General features: G+C 38.5%; 1 protein-coding gene across 3 annotated transcripts in view; it reads left to right on the top strand.

Annotated features, from left to right (window-relative positions):
- DOCK10 (dedicator of cytokinesis 10) overlaps positions 1-16,963 on the top strand; it is a 304,971-nt gene that overhangs the window by 136,567 nt on the left and 151,441 nt on the right. For all 3 annotated transcript variants that reach the window (XM_068968164.1, XM_068968163.1, XM_068968165.1), the window contains exon 3: positions 7,949-8,038. In XM_068968164.1, coding sequence (XP_068824265.1) covers positions 7,949-8,038 — 90 coding nt within the window. The remainder of the gene's footprint in view (positions 1-7,948; positions 8,039-16,963) is intronic.

Here is a 16,963-nt window from a genome sequence, read left to right as displayed (position 1 = left end):
CACTTCCAAAATAGCCTGTTGAGTGAGCTGACATGATCTTCTCAAATCCTTTCTTCTTATCAGTAGTTCAGAATTAGAGTCTCAGGGCTGACAAATACATCCTGCATTTTTCATGACTTATTAGCAGAACTTAGTGAGTTGTGATTTAACGTTTGTTCTTTCATAGAATGTTTTTAACTATAAAAAGCAGCCTGGTATGTGGGGACTTCCATGCTCAACCACATGGGTCGTTTTGTCAGAGGAAGCAGAGATACAGACCTTAATATGTCTTAAATGGAAAAGCAGAAAAGCCATGAGTGTTTATGGTCTTCCTCTTTCGTCTCTTACTGAGACACAGCCTAACATTTTATAGGAATGTTAACCTCTTTTTATATCCTTGGTTTCTTAGCCTGAAATCAGACTTTAAATGGCTCCTGGTGTTCATGCAAGAACACTGTGATTGAAATTTAAAAGCTAAGTAAGAGTCTTTGTCAAACTAGATTATTCTAAGTTAGAATATTCCTCTCATTTAAAAGCTAATGAAGCTGAGATTTGGAAAGGCTCTTGTGCAAGGATATAGAGTAACTATGATGACAGAAATCAAGCAGAAGCACCTTGATTTTTGCTACTAGAGTTTCTGTCTAAAAAGCATGCTCTGAGCCAACTGCTTCTTATAAAAATAAGGTGCATGATTTGGGAGAAATATTAACCATTGTAGTATTGCAGAGAAGGGGTTCTAGAGGGCTTACTTCAATTCAGTAAAGGATATGTGAAGATGAGACTGCTCTGGACTGGATTGTGCTAGGAATATATGTCCATATAAAGACTTTTGTAGGAATATTCATAGCAGTATTATTCATAATCCTAAGTGGAAACAACCCAAATGTTCATCAACTGAAGAGTGGATAAACAAAGTGTGGTATGTCTATACAATGGAATATTATTCAGCCATAAAAAGAAATGAAGGACTGATACATGTTACAACATGGGTGAACCCTGAAAACATTATGCTAAGCAACAGAGGCCAGTCCCAAAAGAGTACCCATGGTGTGATTTCATTCACATGAAATGTCCACAGTAGGAGAATCCTTAGAGACAGGAAACTGGTTACAGTTGCCTAGGGCTGGGGAGAAGGGAGAAAAGGAGTAACTTCTAGTAAATATGGAGTTTATTTGGGGGGTGATGAAAATGTTCTAAAATTAAATAGTGATGATGATCGCATAGTCCATGCAGAGACTTCAAACTACTGAGTTCATTTTGAAAGGGTGAATTTTATGGCAAATCAGTTATATTTCAATAACACTGCTGTTTTAAAGATGAGGATGTTTTGAGGTTTTAAGATAGGTATGATACAGGTGGTCAGAGACAGTATACCAGAAAATCATAAAAACACATGTCTGCATTCAGGTACATCATTCTTTAAAAAGAATAACAAGATATACCAGAGCCACAATAAACAGCATAGCAGTACATTTGATTAGTAGTAATATTTTATTGCCAAAGGGGATATAATGTGGCTTGCTTACAAACAAAAGCAAACAAAACCACACATGTGAAATGACTGGCTGAGTTAATCACTAGTAAAGCTTATGAGTCTAAAATATTCTGTAGTTTAGCTGCAGACTTCACGGGTGATACAGACAGTAAATGATATAGTTCAAAGAAGAGAAGATGCATGATGGATGAATTAGAGAGAATTTTCAAAAGAACTGATATCTATATCAAGCCTGAGATTAGGAAAGAACAAGGTAAAAAGATTTATGAGAGGAGGAGGAAAATGGGCAAGTCATGGGTAGGCATGAGTCCAGAATGAAGTGTGAGCAGCCATCGGAAACGATGCCGTGGCGAGTTGCCTGTGGGGGATTGTCTTGTGTCTTGCGTCTGTTTGCTCCCCCATGAATCCTTGTCTGCAGGCCTCACAGGGATCAGGCTGTTCCCCCTATGCTTCCTGGAAAGTGAGCTCAGATCGCAGCCTCTGAGTCCTTGCCAAGGGCAGACCCCGAAGCAATACTATCTTTCTATTGTTGGAACACTGATCTATTAATACTCAGAGTTTTCCATACATAAAATGTTTTGTCCTTCCTTGAAGGAGATGAGACACATTTTGGAGCCTAGAAAATGAAGCACAGAAAAGGGAAGTGACTTGCTCAGTGGTTTGCTTGTCCAAGAGTAAAAGGGTTTTGAAAAAGATTTCCAAAGTTCCCTAATTATATACTTAAATACTATGGTGGATGAGTCACCAGGCTTGACTTGGTTGGATGACGACGAGGGTCCAGTTACGGGCAACTGCTCACCATTTGTGCATTTCCCATACGATTTAACTTTAGCAAAGCAAGAAGGACCTTTCCCTGAAAGCACATGGAAAGTATTAATATGAAATGCTCACCTATTAAAAAAAATTAAAATCACAATACTTTTCTGACTGGGGTAAAAATGTATTTCAAACAACAGATGTAGTGTTAAGTGTCTGCTCTCCTAGGATAAAAAGCAGCATCAGTGTTTGAGAAATTTAGGTGAAGACTACTTTAAAACACATGCTTAGGCTGGAATTGACGTGAAGTGTTAGTTAATAGTCCTTATTGAGGGGATTGTTGATTTCTCAAGCGCCACTGATGGGTTACTCTAAACACCATCATTTTTGTTCACTGTTTTGAGCAGCTGGGATCAACAATGCTGTCAGAGGGATCTTTGCTCAACTCCAAGATAGGAAAAGCAACTTCTTTTTTAGACTCTTGACAGTGGCCTTTGGCCGATTGAGAAATGGCCACTATGTGCTTAGAATGACAACTTCTGCAGTCCCCAGCAGAATGGTGGCTGTGACAAAGCCACAAAGACGACCCACTGCAGAGGAGAAGGAACCAGAGAGTTTCAGGGCTGCAGTGGAGGATGTCTGAATGTCTTGGGCCTGAAACTACACACACAGGCCTGCATGTCTTGTTTCATAAATAAAAGGACAGTTTTTATTTCCAAATGCCTAATCCCTGGACAATAGGCCCCTTATAAGATTCTACCACCAGAAGAGGAGCTTGGCTAAGCGCCAGTTGAGTCTCAACTCCGTCTCATGCTATTGAGCTCTACTAATTGTCGACCAGAGGGTTTATAAAAGAGAACAGGAAGTCTGTTGTGGCCAAGGCAATTTGTAGTGGTCTGAAAGCATCTAATTCTCAGAAAAGAAATTCTTTGTAGCCATGTTAATACCCCTAACAAATATGACTCTGTATACTTTTCTTCTTATTTGATCAATTTATTTTTGCTTCAACAGAGACACATGAAAGAAATTTAAAATGAGCAAGATGGGGATAAGGGATGAAGAGGGACAGACTGTTATGTATAAAATAAGCTACAAGGATATATAATACAATACAGGGGATATAGCCAGTATTGTGTAGTAACTATTAATGGAATATAACCTTTAAAAATTGGGAATCACTATGTTGTCCACCTATAATTTACATAATATTGCACATCAACTGCACTTCAATTAAAAGTGAAGAAAAGGAATTTAAAAAATGAGTAGAAGCTCTCCAATTCTTAAAGTTGAAATTTTATGGAGGCCTTCTGCTTTTTCAAGTAAAGTCTCCAATATTATGGTAAACTATAACTGAGGTCAATAGTGTCTTACTATGCATTCCTTTTCTTGTATCTGTGTACTCTGTACAAGGTATTGGATTTGCATGTTGTAAAATATTGTTTTATATTTCTCATGTGGTTACATGAGAGTGGCTCAGCCCTAACTGCCTTAGTTAGTAAAGAATTGGCATCATCTCATAGCTAGAGGTCATCAGGAATCATACATAACCATTGTACATATGATTAATTTTTATTACCCCAAATTCAATGAACTTCCAATCATACATCAAGCGTGAGCATTACCCTATGTATTTGGGGCCCTAATCTTTACTCTGGTAACATCACAAATCAAATAATAGTGTGATTATCATTACCGGAAACCCAAGCCCACCTTCCAGAAACCTACCATAAAGAAAAAAAAAAACTTCTTAAACCAGCTCACTATTAACTCTATTGAACTATACCACAGAGTACTGATCTTAGTGGGACAACAAGCTTATGGTATAACTAAACAGGAAACTAAACTGCAGGTCCCTTCACTCTCCATCAGATTTAGAGTATTTTAGAGAAGCTATTATATTTTAAAGGCAAGAAATCAATAAGAAACTGTTGTGGATAATGAAAAAGAGGAGTCTTGCTTTAATATAAAAATTTTATTATAAAATAATGATTGAAATATAGAAAATTTTTTGAATTAGAGAAAAAAAAATCATTAATCTTGCCAGTAGATCACAGTATGTAATGTTCCCTGGAAACCAATCAAGTTACATTGTATATCTGCAAATTATCTGTCCAAACAGGAAAGAAGTTATCCCCAGATAATTGAAATCCAACAATAATCCCCAAAGCTCACTTTAGGCATGGATTCTCATCTTCTACTCCAGCCTTTCAATGGAGTTTGTTTACTGTTTATCTTCTAACAGAGTAAATAACATAAAAGAAACAATTTGAAAGAGGCAATTCAAAAGGAATAAAAATGTAAAATCTAAATAATAGTAAGTCCTACATTGACTCCCGCAATGTAGGACTTGCTATGAAAATGCAAATTCGTGAAGTGTTCCATACTTTGGGGGCTTCCCAGGTGGCTCTGTGTGTCTGTTAGTTGGTCAGTCGTGTCCAACTTTTTGTGACCCCATGGACTGTAGCCCACCAGGCCCCTCTGTCCATGGGATTCTCCAGGCAAGAATACTGGAGTGGGTTGCCATTCCTTCTCCAGAGGATCTTCCCAACCCAGAGATCAAACCCACGTCTCCTGCATTGCAAGCAGATTCTTTACTGTCTGAGCCAGATGGCGCTAGTGATAAAGAACCCTCCTGCCAGTGTAGGAGATACAAGAGACCTGGGTTTGGTCCCTGGGTTGGGAAGATACCCTGGAGGAGGAAATGGCAACCCACTCCAGTATTCTTGCCTGGAGAAATCCATAGACAGAGGGGCCTGGTGGGCTACACTCCATGGGGTCACAAAGAGTTGGGCACGACTGAAGCAACTTAGCACACACACACTGGCCCCAGCGTGCTTCACATAGGAAGTAATTGTTCCCTGTATGTGTATCTACACTTGGCTTGAATCAATAGCCATGGCCTCTGAGCACTTCCAAACTTCCTTCACACACTGCAGTCAAATCCTGGGGCAAACACACTGACAGAGAGGCTCTTTATCTGTTTCAAGATGAGCTTTTATTTTTGCCATATGATGTATCTTGAATATAATTTTCCCATTATTTTGTGTCCCATCATGTTACATTCACATGACATTCTTCTTCTTTCAGGGTCCAAACTCCAGCTTCCCGATATGCACGTACATACATGCACATCCACATACTCATTCACTCATAGATACACTCACAGAACACACTCACTCACATGTGACACACACTCACCATGCACACGCACACACACACACACACACTCTCAAATACAGTCTACCTCCACACATAATCACACAGACACTACACACGCATACACACCCACCAGACACACATCACACACACATACATCCACACAGACATACACAACAGGCAACCACAGACACATACCACACACAAGTAAGTATTTGAGCACCCAGCCAGGCACTGAGGTTATAACAGTGAACAAAACAGACCGGATTGCTTTCCCACCAAGAGCTTATATCAAGAGTAAAGAAAAAATTGAAAACATGAGCCTAGGATTAGAAGATAAGGAATGATTCTTCCCCTGGTGGCAGAGCTGCAGTTGCCATTGTGAGCTCAAAAGACTAAATTGCCTGGACCCCTCCCTTTCCCATCTTCTGTGACAGTAAGGACAGCTTTTGAGACTCTCATCTACTTAAATAATTAGACTAGGAAAAATGCCCTTCATCTGTTGTTGTTGTTTAGTCACTAAGTCATATCTGAGTCTTTTGCAATCCTGTGGACTGTGTAGCCTGCCAGGCTTCTCTGTCCATGGAGTTCTCCAGGCAAGAATACTGGAGTGGGTTGCCATTTCCTTCTGCAGGGGATCTTCCCAACCCAGAGACTGAACCCATGTCTCCTTCCTTGGCAGTCTGCACTTCATCTAGAGCAGCTCAAACGAATCCTGAAAGTGAAAATGTCGGTAGCTCAGTCATGTTTTACTCTTTGCAACCCCATGTGCTATAGCCAGCCAGACTCCTCTGTCCATGAGATTCGCCAGGCAATAATACTGGAGTGGGTTGCCAGTCCCTTCTACAGGGGATCTTCCTGACCCAGGCTTGAACCTTAGTCTGTTATGTCTTCTACATTGCAGGCAGATTCTTTACCATCTGAGCCACCAGAAAATTTGTGCTATATGATTTGTAGGTTTGACAGTGTACAAAATAAAAGATCCCAACTGTTGCTACCATGTATCCTAACAGACTCATCATCCCAGCACCCCTGTAATCACCAAGGAGAACAGAATAAAGGAAGCTGGTGGCTGGGGTTGCAAAGTTACATGGCATCCCATAAGATATATACAGAGGAAACAATCTAAGCATTACATTTTAAATGTTTTCTTTTAAGAGATACTTTATCCTTTTAGTTAATGTATATTCATTTCATAAAAATTGGTTTGTTTAAAGTTGAAGATGTTTTATTGCTATGAAAATAAAGACACCAAAAACATGACTTATTTTCTTCAAGGTCTAGATTTACTGAATACCCTTTCTTCTCTCCCACCCTATCTGTGGCTACACACACATGGCTTCTGAAAGGGGCCAAATTTACCCTGTGAATATTCAGGAGATTATTCACAGTAGGATTGACATAATGCTGATTTTGTAGGTTTTCTGTTTCATTTCGAATGTATTTTATCATCAACAGCAACAAAGGTACCAATATAAATAGTCAAAATATACAGATGCCCCAATTTTCGTTTTCTCCGTGGAAGGAAAGAGCTTAAAATTGTGAGCTCCATAGAGAAAACAGTAGTCTGTAATATCATAATCTTCCATTGTACATTGGGAATACACCCCAAGATGACTAGTGGGTGCCTGAAAGTGTAGATAGTACTCTATAAATACTATTTTTTCCTATACACACATACCTGTGATGATGTTTAACTTATAAATTAGGCACAGTAAAAGATTAACAACAGTCACTAATAGTAAAACAGAACAATTATACTATAATACAAAATATGTGAATGTGGTCTCTCTATCACAATATGTTCTCATACTGTACTCACCCTTCTTCCAGTGATGATATGAGATGATAAAGTGCCTAGGTGATGAGATGAAGTGAGGTGAATGACGTAGTGGCATAGTATTAGGCTACTATTTATTGACCTTCTGACAATAAATCAGAAGGAGGGACATCCGCTTTAGGTGATCCTGGATTCTGGAACCCTGAGAAGGTCAATGAGATAGGATAGTGGGGGCAGGTGGAGTGGAGTGGCTTGAGATACCATCATGCATCTCATAACAGAACACTAGACGTTTCCATTTAATATTTTTGGACCCTGGTTAGCCACAGGTAACTGAAACCACAAATAAGGAGGGACTAACTGTAATTCTCCCTGGTGGCTCAGACAGTGAGGAATCCACCTGCAGTACAGGAGACCCAGGTTCTATTCCTGGGTCGAGAAGATCCCCTGGAGAAGGGCATGGCAACTCACTCCAGCGTTCTTGCCTGGAGAATTCCATGGAGAAAAGAGACTGGTGGGCTCCAATCCATGGGGTCACAGAGTCTGACACAACTGAGTGACTAATGCTTTCAGACTTGAAACTGTAATGCTTCTAATGGTGATCAAAAGAGGTGTGAATCTTCCCTCGTAGAGAGTAAATTGCTAAGAACTATGGAAGTTTCCATCTTCTCTTATCCTCAAATACTGGGATCTAATACACTTTCTTATTGTGTCTTGGGGATAGTGGTCTGCCCAGTGCTTTCAAGTTGGAAGATTTAATTCTCTTTCCTTGTTCTTCTCAGACCACCACAGTATCTTGGGACATCCGAACCTTGTATTCAACAGTACCTGAAGATGCAGAGCACAAAGCAGAAAATTTACTGGTCAAAGAGGTAAATGCCATGCTTCCAATCCATTATTTTAAAAAGTTTTGTTTTCCCCTATGTAGTTCTTAATGCAACTTATTATTTTTGCTGCCTCCCTCTCTTTTTCAATAGAGAATTCCAAATGCACTAGTTAGTTAATGTCTTTCAACCTTTATTACTTATTTCCTGTGCATCATTTTTCATTATCTCATGACCATTCAAGTTCTAGAATTTTAAAATTTTGTTTTTACTTAATTTAAAATCCCCACATTGAGAAATAACTGAGTATTCCTAACAAAAAGATTTAATTTTATTTTACTTATTTGGATTGACTTGTAGGAAATGCCATATTATGTGAGAATTTTGGATAACAAAATTTTTGAAAGAGATATTTCTGTCAAGTATTAACTACGATACAGTTAAAGACTTTACTTTTAGCTTAGTGGTAAAGAATCTGCCTGGCAATGTAGGAGACGCAAGAGACACAGTTTCGATCCCTGGGCTGGAGAATCCCCTGGAGAAGGAAATGACAGACCACTCCAGTATTCTTGCCTGAAAAATTCCATGGACAGAGGAGCCTGGTGGGCATTAATCCACAGGGTCGCAAAGAGTCAGACATGACTGAGCACACACACACACACAAAACCGTTTGGACAGCTTAAATAGACTGATAAATTCTGTTGGTGTAGCATCTGTCTCCATTTAGTTGGTGTGTGTGTTAACCACTCAGTTGTGTTTGACTCTGCAACCCCATAGACTGTAGTCCACCAGTCTCCTCTGTCCGTAGAATTCTCCAGGCAAGAATACTGGAGTGGATTGCCATTTCCTTCTCCAAGTTGGTATAAAACTGCTTCTTCTAGCCAGACTTCAGGCAGCTTTGGGGCAGGGATTGGACATACACTTAACAGCTATTTCTCATTTGTTTGAAAGTGAAAATTAAAGTGTTAGTAGCTCAGTTCAGTTCAGTCACTGAGTCATATCTGACTCTTTGCAACCCCATGGACTGCAGCATGCCAGGTTTTACCAACTCCCACAGCTTACATATATTAATGTCCATCAAGTCGGTGGTACCATCCAACCGTCTCATCCTCTGTCATCCCCTTCACCTCTGGCCTTCAATCTTTCCCAGCGTCAGGGTCTTTTCAAATGAGTCAGCTCTTCACATCAGGTAGCCAAAGTATTGGAGTTTCAGCTTCAGCATCAGTCCTTCCAATGAACACCCAGGACTTATCCCCTTTAGGATGGACTGGATGGATCTCCTTGCAGTCCAAGGGACTCTCGAGAGTCTTCTCCAACACCACAGTTCAAAAGCATCAATTCTTCAGCGCTCAGTTTTCTTTATAATCCAACTCTCACATCCATACATGAGCACTGGAAAAACCATAGCTTTGATGAGACAGACCTTTGTTGGCAAAGTAATGTCTCTGCTTTTTAATATGCTGTCTAAGTTAGCCATAACTTTTCTTCCAAGGAACAAGTGTCTTTTAATTTCATGGCTGCAGTCACCATCGGCAGTGATTTTGGAGCCCGCAAAAATAGTCTGTCACTGTTCCCATTACTTCTCCATCTATTTGCCATGAAGTGATGGGACTGGATGCCATGATCTTAGTTTTTTTAATGTTGAGTTGTAAGCCAACTTTTCACTCTCCTCTTTCACTTTCATCAAGAGGCTCTTTAGTTCTTCTTCACTTTCTGCCATAAAGGTGGTGTCATCTGCATATCTGAGGTTATTGATATTTCTCCTGGCAATCTTGATTCCAGCTTGTGCTTCATCCAGCCTAGCGTTTCTCATGATGTACTCTGCATATAAGTTAAATAAGCAGGGTGATAATATGCAGCCTTGATGCACTCCTTTCCCAATTTGGAACCAGTCCTGTCGTTCCATGTCCAGTTCTCACTGTTGCTTCTTGACTGCATACAGATTTCTCAGGAGGCAGGTAAGGTGGTCTGGTATTCCAGTCTCTTTAAGAAGTTTCCATAGTTTTTTCTGATCCACACAGTCAAAGGCTTTGACCTAGTCAATAAAGCAGAAGTAGATGTTTTTCTGGAACTCTCTTGCTTTTTTGATGATCCAAAGGATGTTGGCAATTTGATCTCTGGTTCCTCTGCCTTTTCTAAATCCAGCTTGAACATCTAGAAGCTCACGGTTCACCTACTGTTGAAGCCTGGCTTGAAGAATTTTGAGCATTACTCTGCTAGCATGTGAGATGAGTGCAATTGTGTAGTAGTTTGAGCATTCTTTGGCATTGCCTTTCTTTGGGATTGGAATGAAAACTGACCTTTTCCAGTCCTGCAGCCACTGCTGAGTTTTCCAAATTTGCTGGCATATTGAATGCAGCACTTTCACAGCATCATCTTTTAGGATTTGAAATAGCTCAACTGGAATTCCATCACCTCCACTAGCTTCCTTCGTAGTGATGCGTTCTAAGGCCCACTTGACTTCACATTCCAGGATGTCTGGCTCTCGTTGAGTGATCACACTATCATGGTTATCTGGGTCATGAAGATCTTTTTTATATAATTCTTTGGTGTATTCTTGCCACCTCTTCTTAATATCTTCTGCTTCTGTTAGGTCCATACCATTTCTTCCTTTATTGTACCCATCTTTGCATGAAATGTTCCCTTGGTATCTCTTATTTTCTTGAAAAAAATCTATATCTTTCCCATTCTATTATTTTCCTCCATTTCTTTGCATTGATCACTGAGGAAGGCTTTCTTATCTCTCTTTGCTATTCTTCTTATCTCTCTTTCCTATTCTTCTTACCTCTCTTTGCTATTCTTTGGAACTCTGCATTCAAATGGGCATATCTTTCCTTTTCTCATCTGCCTTTCAGTCCTGTCTGACTCTTTGCAACCCCATGGACTATAGCCCACCAGGCTCCTCTTTCATGGGATTCTCCAGGCAAGAATACTGGAATGGGTTGCCATTCCCTTCCCCAGGGGATCTTCCCAACCCAGGGATCGAACCCGGGTCTCCAGCATTGCAGGCAGATTCTTTACCATCTGCTCCACCAGCTGTTGAATGAATAAGTGTAGCCAGTCCTTCCTTTACAGAAAATGCAGTGATAACATTTACCCAGCATAGATCACATTGAAAGTAGTGGAATCTAAATGTAATCTTTAATCCTAAGAAAATAGTATATCCCAATTAGGATTTAATAAAGGTACATAAAACAGCAAAACCCTTCCTCAGCTTTTAAGCATATTTGTATGAGTAGAAGTTTATTAATCAGATTATTCCTAATCTGATTAATCATATATATTTTATGTTGGACCATTCAGTCCACATCATCTTTGCCACAGAGTTGTCCTTTTCTCCCCAACTGTCATTTCATATTTATTTTCTCAAAGTTCACATTAAATTACAACATCTTCCAAGAAGGTGATGAGAAAGAATGAGTAAAATGTCATTCAGAAAACATCAGAATATCTGATTATACTGTTTTCACATTTACTGTTAAAAGTATGACATCAGTACCAAAGTATTTTGTTTACAGTTACCTTAGAGGAAGTTTCCATATCTCGTAGGGCATCATTGTTTTTTATTTTGGGGTTTTTTTGTTTTTTTAAAAAAAAGCTGGTAAATCATTTTCTGCACAAGCAAATCAAAATCATTGAGACCAGGTCTACAAAACTCCTACAGTAAGCATGTGTTAACTTAGGTATAATTTGAAATATTTATGATGTTGAAATTCATAACAGGGAATATTTAACCAGGTCTTTTTATGTTTTCTTTACTAAACTATTGTACTTTTTGTTGTTGTTGTGGCTCAGTTGCTCAGTCGTGTCCGACTCTTTGTGACCCCTGTCCTTCACTATCTCCCGGAGTTTGTTCAAACTCATGTTCATTGAGTTAGTGATGCCATCCAACCATCTTATCCTCTGTCGCCCTCTTCTCCTCTTGCTCTCAATACTTCCTAGAATCAGGGTCTTTTCCAGTGAGTCGATTCTTCACATCAGTTGGCCAAAGTACTGGAACTTCAACTTCAGCACTAGTCCTTCCAATGAATATTCAGGGTTGATTTCCTTTAGTCCATTTTTAAGTCCAAGGGACTCTCAAGAGTCTTCTCCAACACCTCGGTTAGAAAGTATCAGTTCTTCAGCGCTCAGCATTCTTTATAGTCCAACTCTCACATCCCTACATGATTACTGGAAAAATCATAGCTTTGACTATATGGACCTCTGTCAGGAAAGTGATGTCTCTGCTTTTTTAATACCCTATCTAGTGTATTAAATACAATTCCTTCTTAAAAATCTTTAACTTTGTTGTTCAATTTATTTCCACATATTTTATAGTATTGTTGCAAAATTGTGAGTAGACTTCTTTCCTTACTATTTATTGCTGATATTTTTTAAAAGCTACTCATTTTCAAATTTAAAATTTCTTTTTTTCTAATAAGTATATTGTTTCTTTAATTTTTGTCTTATTATCTAACATCTCTAAAACAATATTGAATAATAATTCCAATCAAGCATCCTGTCTTATTCTTGTTTGATGTTTTATGATAGTTTCAGAGACAAAAGAAATGTCTAACGAAGGTCTTTCTGGTCTTTATCATGTTTAAGAAGGACCTTTTTTGGTCTCCACAGTGTTTATAGAGACTGGATACCCAGTGTTACAAAATTCATATCCAGCCTATTGACATAATAGCTTTTTTGCTTGAATTTAGTGCTGCAATAGAATTAATAGGTTACTGTCCTATGAATACATACTTGTGTTTCTGGTTTAAACTTTCTTGTTCAAGTTGTATTTCTACCTTAATTCTTTGCTGCATTAGAATTGCTAATTTTTTTCAAATTTTTGCATTTATATTCATGAGTGAAATCTGGCTCTAGTTTTTTTTTTATTTCTTTGGTATTAGATAAATGTTAACTCTTAAAAATAGACATTCTCCATCATTCTCTGCCTTCTGAAATTAAAAAAAATAATAATAATAATTAGCCAGTGAAAGAAACCAAGTATTTGAAACAGACCCAAATGCATATGGTTACTTGATAAATGGTAAATGTGGCACCTCAAATTCCTGGTGAAGGGTGGACTGTTCTACAAATACCACTTGGCTAGCCATTTTGGACAAAAGTAGTTAGGGCTGTATCTAACAGTACATGTAAAAATTAATTCCAGATGAATTTTTTATATCTTAATTTCAAAAGCAGAAGCTGTGAAAACATGGGAAGACATTTTAAAATGAAAAGTTATGAAAAATGCATGCATTTAACAAAGTCTTGAATTTTGATGATGAATGGTGCCATCAATAAAGCCAAAGAAAATGGTTAGAGAATTTATTCACAACTCATATCTTTTCCCACACTCCCCCACAGACATTCCTAATACACAAAATTCTATAAATTAATAAGAAAAAGGTAAATAACCCAAGAAATATGAACACAAAGAAAGGAGCAGGAAATTCAAAAAGAGCAGGAATTTTAAGTTGTCCCAGAGGAACGTAGATTTGCCAAGCTACACATGTAATCATAGAAAAACAAATTAAAACAAAAATGATGTATGATATCTGAATGAAGAAATGAGAGTAGGCATATAGGGAGGCAAACGCTATCACATAATGTTTCTAATTCTCACATGTCTATGGCATTTAGAGATACTCAAATGCATATAAATATGCAACATACATTTTAGAAAAACAAACACTAGAGCATAAAATATAACTACAAGCATGAGTACAGTGTGCATGCATGCATGCTCAGTTGCTCAGTCATGTCCAACTCTTTTCAACCCCATGGACTGTAACCTGAAAGATTCCTCTGTCCGTGGGATTTCCCAGGCAAGAATACTGGAGTGGATTGCCATTTCCTTCTCCAGAGGATCTTCTCAACGCAGGGACTGAGCCCGAGTCTCCTGCATTGGCAGGAGGGTTCTTTACCACTGAGCCACCAGGGAAGCCCAATTTGTAATATCCGCTGATATAAGTGGGGTTGAATATGTTTTGGAACATCTGCATTTTACAATAATAAGTAGGCAATAAAAATTATACACATTTAAGTGCATTAAGTGAAATGCCCAATGTATAGATTCTGTATTGTTGTGGTTACAAACAAATTTTTTTAATAAAAAATATTTTTTAAAAGTTAGAGTATATCTAAAAATACTGCAAAAATTGGAAGCAACTTGAATCTATTCCCTAAAATTGTCTCCAAAAGTTAAAATCCAACTGTATGCTTCCAGTCAATAGGTAGTCACTTTAGAGACTTCATCACCCTAAACTTTTCTGTTGTGAATCTCAGGACAGAGCATCTGCCTTGACAGTGTGAATGAATCTTCTTACCATGTTTTTCCCACCCTTGTGGATCTAAAGTAGAAGAAAGTGGAAGAAGCCTGGGAAGAAACTCTTTTTTCCCTGCTCATTTTTCCAGATCACTAGTAGTGAAAAGCCTGTGAAGAGCCTCATAGTTGTACTTGTTTTTAAGGATGGAGATAAAGGGAAAACTTATGCCTTGGGATGGAAGACAAACATCACATGACGATAAAGAAATATGAATAGTCGAGCCTGGAGACAGTAGATAAAAAGGAAGGGGTCCCCAGAGAGCTGGGTTAAGACTGAGTTAAGACTGAGAAATAACCCCAGAGAAGTAGGCTGCCAAGAAGTCTTGACCTCAGTAGCTAATAGCTGCTGATCGTTATTGACTAGTTACTTTGGGCCAGATATGCTTCTCAGGCCTTTCCTTGCAATAATTACAGACATAGGTTTCATCATCATCATCACCTTCTAATGATGAGGAAACTTTCATAGAAAAATTAAGGAACACGTACAGCATTATACAGCTGGGAAGAGACGGGTCCAGCATCCCAACCCATGCTCTCCGGCCCCTAGCCTCTTAACCACGATGCTGACTGCCATGTGTGCTTTGCTATAGCTGCCCTCTGGAAAGAACACTTGCCTCAGTCTTCACCCTAACAACCCCCTGTAGCTTTGTAATCCTAATGCCTGTGGTTATTGGGCCATACTTTGCAAAACATTGACTGAATTTTTCCAACCAGAGTAGTAAGCCAGCCCTGAAGTGAATTCACATTGCCATTTTTGTAGGATTTTGTAGAAACATGTGTTCCCCTTACAGTGGCTGCCGTATTGCACTAAGAAAACTTTTGGATCCACCCTGTGCTCAGTTGCCCTGTTGCTCCCCACTAGGTGGCAAGGATAAATACCCTGATTGCTAGGCAACAAATTGACATGAATCTTATTTAAACACCCCAAGTTCAACACTAATTTTGCATTCTGCCTCTCTACACTCTACTTTTGACAACTCTGAGCCTCTTAGGAAAGGCGGTGGCCATTCTTTCCTTTTTCAAATCTTGAATAACTTTGTGCTTTTAATGGGAACTTAAATAAAATGAGCAATCTCTTCCTTTACTGTTTTATCTGTTATTAATTCTCTTTTGTGTCTATGAAATGTAAGGTTAAGTATTCCCCCAGACAAAAGTATAGGTGTACTTCACATCCACTAAAGCACTTCACAGTTATGGAAAACTAACACAGGTCAGAGTTCGGCAACATTCTATATATAGGTTAGATATGTAGGTATATATATGTATATATACATATATATATGTAGAGAGAGAGAGCATTTAATGTTACAGAACTGCTACCTCATTTTAAACCCTACAAAGCAGGTTCTGAATGATCAATAACTGGCCCACATTCCCACAGAGTGGGAATTAATACCATGCTCTTAACCACTTTTACCTGTGACCCTTTGAAAAACACCTTTAAATCATGCTCTTAATACCCTGATCTAATGGGGCTATTTTCACTGTGCACAAGGGAATATATCCTTCATTTAGATAAGATTTTATCTTTCTGCCTCAGTTTCTCTGTCTTTAAATGAGGATATTAATAATACCAATGCCATGTTTCTAAAAATAAATATAGCAATAGTATGAAAACACTTGGAACATGACTGGGAAGCAATGTCTTCATCTCATAAATAGCCTAAAATCAACATCTATAACTATAAAAATTATAAAAGACTTCCATGATAAAACAAGCACCACTTCCTTCCACTGGAAGGTCACGGGAGCAATTAAAGGGATCTATAAATAGGAGGCAAACTTCTCAAGCAAAACTTTAGCAGCAAAGTTTTCATTTTAATGTACACAAAACATTAATTAATGCTAAGCTCTTGGTTTGGTCTCTCTTAACAAAGAAGATGAGCAAGTACAGAATTGAGGTTAATATAGTGACTCAACAGGGAGCAAGGGTCCAGGGACCACTTCATCTGAATAGCTCGGAAATATAGTAAGTACTAAGGCAGCAAGTTACTCTGCCAGCAAAGCCTTCTGTGATTTCTAGAAATCAACCTGCATCAGGAGTAGACTAACAATGAAGTGAGGCATAAGTCATGAAATCAAGAATCCAAGTCTCACTTTGGTCAAGACATGAAACACTCATAGATTTAAGAGTCATGGAAGCATTAAAAGAATAGAAGCAAAATATCTATATCTACATCTGTATCTGAATATATATACACACACATACACAATGATTATGTACTGTACTCATCCAGAAAGTACTAAGTTACTGAGGCAAGGAAAAGTTCAGATTTTTAAACAGGGCTTCCAGACCAGCAATAATTGAATTTTCCATGAAAAAAAAAAATGATAAAAGAACCCAAGATTAAATAGGGAAAACAAACTAGATTCAAAGAAGACAGAATAAATGTCATTGAAGTCGCTAGGCTTCCATAGAAAATGCACAATAAAAACCGGGAAAAAGTTGATTAAGATCAGAGCAGACACTGATTTCACATAGGCACGGAGTGTTCTGCAGAAAGCCGGAACTGCAGGATGTTCATGGTCACAAACACCCACAAAGTTCTTTAACCAGCTAGCATCCACAGAGTCTGCCTTAGAAGAGAATAATGGCATGAAATAGTCCCCAGGATTTTTTTGGCCATGGAGAAATTCTGCTTCCCCCCTGGGTATCTTGAGAAATGTCT

The sequence above is a fragment of the Capricornis sumatraensis genome, chromosome 3, assembly GCF_032405125.1.
Source record: "Capricornis sumatraensis isolate serow.1 chromosome 3, serow.2, whole genome shotgun sequence".
Taxonomy (NCBI): Eukaryota; Metazoa; Chordata; class Mammalia; order Artiodactyla; family Bovidae; genus Capricornis; species Capricornis sumatraensis.
The sequence above is the reverse complement of the archived record's forward strand: the minus strand, read 5'-3'. Positions and strand labels throughout refer to the sequence as shown.